Source organism: Dipodomys ordii, unplaced genomic scaffold, assembly GCF_000151885.1.
Source record: "Dipodomys ordii isolate 6190 unplaced genomic scaffold, Dord_2.0 Scaffold6, whole genome shotgun sequence".
In the NCBI taxonomy this organism is placed as follows: Eukaryota; Metazoa; Chordata; class Mammalia; order Rodentia; family Heteromyidae; genus Dipodomys; species Dipodomys ordii.
The window spans coordinates 9,894,362-9,901,016 of NW_012267222.1; the positions used below are offsets into that span (position 1 = coordinate 9,894,362).

The 6,655-nt window shown below is 56.2% G+C and overlaps 1 protein-coding gene across 1 annotated transcript in view; it reads left to right on the forward strand.

Moving 5' to 3' along the window:
- The first annotated feature begins 6,566 nt into the window (after positions 1 to 6,566).
- The window catches only part of Tmem200b (transmembrane protein 200B), a 7,040-nt gene continuing 6,951 nt past the window's right edge, over positions 6,567 to 6,655 (forward strand). Inside the window, exon 1 of the mRNA XM_013032122.1 lies at positions 6,567 to 6,593. Coding sequence (XP_012887576.1) covers positions 6,567 to 6,593 — 27 coding nt within the window. The remainder of the gene's footprint in view (positions 6,594 to 6,655) is intronic.

A 6,655-nucleotide genomic window follows, 5' to 3' on the forward strand; every position in this document is an offset into this window, starting at 1 on the left:
TCTATCCCTGCCAGGAGCAGGGCTGCACGTTTGCAGTACGCCACACCCCGGGTCTATCCCTGCCAGGAGCAGGGCTGCACGTTTGCAGTACGCCATCTTGGCAATAGTACAATAAATACCTTTGGGAATACTTTTGTGACAGCGTAGCACAGAGGAATTGTGTAGATTCATCCTGACACACGAGTATGTAGTCTAGTTCCACACATGAAAACTAAACCAAAACAGACCAAATTAAACCAGAGCTGTTTTTAAAAGCTATAGTTGTCTGGGCATGGCGGTTGATGCCTACAGATTCACACTACTTGGGGGACAGAGAGTAGGAAAATCAGAATTCAAGACCAGCCCAAGGCTAAGAATGTGGCTTAGTGGTAGAGTGCTTGCCTAGCATGCATGAAGCCCTGGGCAGTACCACATAAACAGAAAAGACTGGAAGTGGTGCTGTAGCTGAAGTGGTAGAGTGCTAGCCTTGAGCAAAAGAAGGTCAGAGACAGTGCCCAAGCCTGTGTTCAAGCCCCAGGAGTGACCAAAAAAATCAGCCCAAGCAAAATTTAGCAATATCTCATTCCAACTAATATGGTGAGTTCCGCAGTCCAGTTACATAACCTGAGCTGGGTCAAAGGCACAGATAGGAGATTGGAGTGTGACTCTGGGGAAGAATGCAAGACCCTATTCTAGAAATAAATAGCAAGTGCTAGGCACTGAGTTCAAATGCCAGTACTGCCGAACAAACAAAGGTGACACTTGGAAAGTGTCCCCCCCCCCAGGTCTTCCCGCAGGTTCGCAAGGCTCTGACCTGGTCTTCACGGACTCTCAGAGCTCTGCCGTTGTCTGGATTTGTTCTGAGGTCGCAAGACTTAATCTAATTTCATTAGAACCCAGATTTTTTTTCCCCATAAGACAAAATACATGTAAGACCCAATTCACACCTTCCAGACCCCTGCAGCTTCGGCACAGCTTTAGTAAGAACCCTGAGCCATTCCTAAAGGCATACAGATCTGAACAACTGCAGTGTTCTGTACAAAACCCAGCACTGCCAGACCTGGCTGTGAACTCGGCTCTCGCTCTGCGGTGGGGGTGAAACCAGGGAGAAGCAGAGAGGAGTCCGGCAGCACCTGCTGGCATGCGCTGCAGCGCCAGGGCGCTGACATGGGCCTCGTTCACCGCCGCCAACCCCATGGAAACCATCCCCGCTGGACCAGAGTGCAGGGCCGGCTGGCAAATCCCCTCTACCTGCTATTCAGTAGCCAGCAGAGAGGGGTGCTCAGCACCCCTGCCACCATGTTTATTCCCACATGCTTCAGGAACTACAGTATGGACCAACACGACAGTCATGAAAGTGGATTGCAGATTTTTCAACACACGAACTTTCATTCATCCCAGATGTTGCTCACAGGTGTCTCTTGGTCAGAGGGATTAGTCGAGAAGTTAAGGAAGCTGATGATTCTTCTAAACCACCAGTTTGAAGGGACCCAGGAATTCAGGTGTCCATCCGGTGGAGGTCTGTGACCTGTGGTTAGAGGTGCTGGAGTCCCTCTGAGAAAGCAATCTCAGGTGCCTCCAACCCTTGGAGAACATTCACGCCAATTTTTTTTTTTTTGGTCAGTTGTGGGGCCTGAACTCTGGGCCTGAGCGCTGTCCCTCAGCTCTTCAGCTTAAGGCTAGTGCTCTACCATTTGAGCTACAGTGTCACTTCCAGTTTTCTGGTGGTTTATTGGAGATAAGTCTCACAGTGTTTCCTGTCCAGGCTGGCTTTGAACCTTGATCCTCAGGTCTCAGCCTCCTGAGTAGCTAGGATTACAGGCGTGAGCCACCAGCGCCCGGCTCCCCTTCCTTTTGCACAGCTCCTTTTACTGTGATAAAATCATTATAAGAAAGGGAAGTAGGGCTGGGAATGTGGCTTAGTGGTAGAGTACTCACCTAGCATGCATAAAGCCCTGGGTTCGATTCCTTCGTACCACATAAACAGGAAAATCTAGAAGTGGGGCTGTGGCTCAAGTGGTAGAGTGCTAGCCTTGAGCAAAAGCAGCTCAGGACAGTGTGCAGGACCTGAGTTCATACTTCAAGACTGGCAAAAGGAAAAAGTACCTAGAAATATATGTATTTATTATTGAATATTTGCCAGTACTGGGATGTGATGTCAGGACTCCACGTTTTCTAGGCCTGAGCCAGGTCCCAGCCCTCCTGATTCAGCAGAAGGAGTTTTCCCTCACCTACCCCACCACACTGGGCAAGGCTGCTGAGCCTGAGCCTTTTCTGCATTTTACCAGTGAAGCCCTGGGACACCAGGGCCTGGGCGCTGTCCCTGAGCCTTTCTGCTCAAGCTAGTACTTACTCTACCCTTGAACCCCAGCTCTACTCCGGCTTTTTGGTGATTAATTGGAGCTGAGTCTCAAGGACTTTCCTGCCCCGGCTGGCTTTGAACTGCTGTCCTCAGCTCTCCTGCACGTGTAGTTAGGATTACAGGCCTGAGCCACCAGCACCAGGCTGGCCTTCTTGCTGTGTGCCTTCAGCGCAGTTACTCACTCTGGTTCGTGGTTTTCTGCGCTGTAAAATGGGATTCTAACCCAGAGTTTGTTGTCCCGGCTCTGCCAGGATAAAGCTTTGGAGAATGGCAGGCCTGGACTGACATCTGATGCCGCCTCAGACTCCATGACTCGAGGCTCCTGAAGCTGGAAGCAGAACACGGCTAAGGGAGGCCAGGGTGCCTCCTGGAGCGCTCCTGCCTCTAGAACGCATCCCTCCCCACGGGCTCTGGGAGGCGCCCTGGGGCGCGCGGGCTGCACCGGGTGGGCCAGGGCTCAGCTGGTGCTGGGGTTCAGCCCTGCTCTGTCACTACGGAATGATTTTGTAGCTCTGAGCCTCAGTTTCCCCTCGGTGGGGCCACTGGCTGTTAGGAGCATTGCCTGGGATCTGTTGGCCGCACAGAGTGCTTCAGGCCAGGCGAACCCGACGACCCCCAGCCCGCTGGCCCTGACCGGCTGGGTCCCCTGCACCCCGACTTAGCCGCACAGTTCTGGGTCCTCCCCACGCTCTGATCTTTCCCAGGGGGGATCCTGTGCTGCAGGCCCTTTGCATGGAGCCCATCCATGAGACCTGAAGCCGGTGCCCACGTTTCAGAAGAGCCCAGGGCCCAGCAGGGGACATTGGGCACCAAGCACACCACAGCGGGAGCCGGAGGAGAGCAGGGAAGGCTTGGGCCAAGATGATGATCCCCGTGTACCAGGCCACGGCCACCAGGTGGCGTCCATGGCCACCATCACCGCGTCTGGCCTAGCCCCACCGTCAGGGGGCGCCCATGCCCATTCCCGCGTCCTGCCCTCGCCTTCCACCAGAGGGCGCTGATGCCTCCATCACAGCATCCTTCCTAGCCTTGCCACCAGGGGGCGCCCGATCCCCTATCCCTGCATCCTGCCTAGCTTCAACCACAGAAGGAGCCTGGTTCCCATCCCTGGGTCCCACCCAGCCTTGCTGCCCTCACCCCTCCTCATGTCTTGCCTCAGCCAAAGGCCCGGCCTCCATCACCATGTCCTGCCTCGCCTCACCACCAGGGGGCACCATGCCTTCATCACTGCATCCCACCTAGCCTCCCTGCCAGGGGTGGCCTACATCTCTGTCACCCCAGCTTTGCCTAGCCTTGCCACCAGGGGGCGCCCGCACCTCCATTACCGCATCCCATCTAGCCTCGCGCCAGGGGACATTACCATGTCCCGCCTAGGCTCACCACCAGGGGGCACCCAAGCCTCCACCAGCCTATCCTGCCTAGCGGTTCCCTCCTGGCCTGGTATCCAGGCAAGAGCTGTGACCTAGAACAGGCATCTGCCATGGTTACTACTAGCCTTGATCCTTAGGAGACCGGGTCTCTGCTTTCCCTCCCAGTGATGAAGAGCTCACAGCATTGTGATCTGTCACCACATGGAGGTGCCACATCTCCAGGCCATTGATTCCTGGTTGGGTCTCCCGGATTCATTCCCAGCCTTCAGCGAGGTGTGACCAGGTTCTGACAAATAGTCTTGGGAAATAATCGTTCTGAATGTGCTCACTGAGGGAGGGTCTCAAAAGGCATGTCCCCCAGCAATACTTGGGGATCAATAAGCATCTTTTTGGGGGGAGGGGTCGGTCATGGGGTCATGGGGCTTGAACTCAGGGTCTGGGCACTGTCTCTGAGTGCTCTACCACTTTGAGCCACAGTTCCACTTCCAGTTTGGGGGTGATTAATTGGAGATAAGAGTCTCACAAACTTTCCAGCCCAGGCTGGCTTTGAACCACTCAGCCTCCTGAGTAGCTAGGATTACAGACGTGAACCACCAGTACCTGATGTCCACAAGCATCTCTAAACACAAAGCCAAAGTGAGGGCTACACATTGGGGGGGGGGGTGGAGCAACAAGAGCTGGTGGCCTCCCTGTCCACACCGGACAGCTAATGGTCCAGGTGTAGTAGAAAGAGAAATACTTTCTACAGTCCTTGCTCTGACAACTGTCAGGCAAGTCCCAAAGAAAACAAATGTTTAGCTACAATTTAACAAGTGTTTAATACTGCAGCACATCAGTCCGCTTTTAGTGGGTTGTGCTGCAGTAACAAGCCATCCTATCTCATGATCTTTGTGGGTTGACTGGGCTCCTCCCTAAGGCTTGTGCTCTGCACAATGGTGCTGTTTTCCTAAGTTACAGTGAAGGGGCTGCGCACAGATATTCACAGCAATACGCCATTACTATTATGCTATTAATGTAGCCGGCAGGGGTTCCTGTGGGGACCTGTGGGCCCCCAGAGTGCCACACTGTAGGCACTCACAGACCACTGAGGAGGGGCAGATCTCCACCAGGGACCCTCCGCCCCTTGGGAGACACAGGTGTTGACGCTGTGTGCATGGTGGCAGGCAATGCCAATTGGCACATGTCTAGATCACCGGTCCTACTCCAAGTCCTTGGCAGACTAACTCAGGAGGTCCAACCTGCCTCCCCCCAAGGCCTCCTCATAGGGACCAACTACCCCTCCCAGGCTTTGAAGAGAATTTATATTTCCAGCCCTTATTTCTTTGGAGTTTCCAAGGCTGTCTCCTCCCACTATTCCTAGTTGGATGAGAGAAACATTCCCAGTCCAAGGCGACCCCATTGGAAGTAGTTAAGAATTTGAGAAAGGGTGCGGAGGAGGAAGAACCGCAGAGCTGAGTTAAAGGTGGCTGGGGCTCACAGAGCACTAGTGAGGAGCTCAGTGAGCTCCCGTGATCCTCTGCGCCAGGTGGTCTGAAGGCAATCCATGAAGAGAGCTGACTGAAGTTATCTGAGCACAGCTCTCCTGGGACTCCCTTGCTCAGCCCTGGTCCCTAGCAGTCAACTCAGAGGAGGTGGCCGAAGACAATTCCTGGCCTCAGTGTCACATTTTCTAGGTGAGGTAACTGCTGTGCACCTCCACAGCACGGCTGGGCCAGGAGTTTGCAAGGGGGTCCCAAATCTACAGAAGGGAAGGAGGGCAGGGCCTGTCCATGCCAGGACTGGGGTTTGAACTGGTTCTGACACTGACTCTGCTGTTGACCACAAGCAGCCTGGATCCCCTTGGAGGCTCAGTTTCCTCAGGCAGCTCAGCGAGATGGTGACCGGTTTGCCCAAGGGCACATGAGGAAAGCTGGACGGACCGGGTCCTCCATGAGTGCCTCATTCTCTGTCTCATCCCAGCTTTCCTAGGCTCTCCTGCCTTTTCTTCTCTGGGCTTTAGAGTGAAGTGGGGCTTTGCCAGGAGCCTGGAAACCTCACTGTGCAGCACAAGCTTCCATGGAGTGGGAGATGGATGTGGGGTTCACAGCCCGGCCCCTCTCCTCTAAGGCCCCGAGTCCAGTGGACTTGTAGCTGTGAGGCTTGAAGCCCAGCTCTGTCCTGAAGCCCTGCTCTTCCCAGCTGCCTCACCCTGGGCAAGTCTCTGCCCTTGTAAAATGGAGCACTAGGACTGGGGGTTTGGTGCCCGCCGCGTGCATCTGCCCGTGATGGCCACGTGACAGGGGCAGGAGCATGGAGAAGGGCTGTCACTCGCTCAGGGCCACCCGGGAAGGACGGAAGGGCACCATCGGCGCTGGGCACCATGTGCCCGCTCCCCGCGGAGCTCTCAGGCCTCACGGGATGGGCGTGCAGCGCCGCTGGCCACGGCACAAGCTTCTCCTGGGCCTCGGGACATCCTAGGCTCTCAGGCCGAGATGAATCCTGGGTCCTGCTGAATTCCCACCGCCAAGGGTCGAGCTGTGGCTGCAGGGCCATCGGGTCAGGTCTCGGCCCCCACTGAGACACCTCTCCCAGGCCTCCCCTAGACGGGATGTGAAGGGGGTGCGGTCCACAGAGGCCAGCGCGGGTTTGGGAGGACCTAGCCCCCCTGGGGGCCGGGGGGGGCCTCACCGGGCGCAGGGCCCAGGGCTGCCCCTCCGCAGGGCGCAGACACTCAGCCTGCGGGATTAGGGGGCTTCATTCACTGAGAGTGAAGCCAGAGCTGGGGCTGAGGTCTGGGGTTCCCCAACACCCCGGGAGGGCTGCAAGGCTGGGAGGGGGAGACGGGGGAAGCTGGAGGAGCCGGTGGTCAAGGCGCCATGCGGAGGTGTCGTCAGACAGGCCTGGTGGCTTCCCAGCCTGCGCCTCCCCAGCCTGCGCCCCCAGCCTGTGCCCCCCAGCCTGCGCC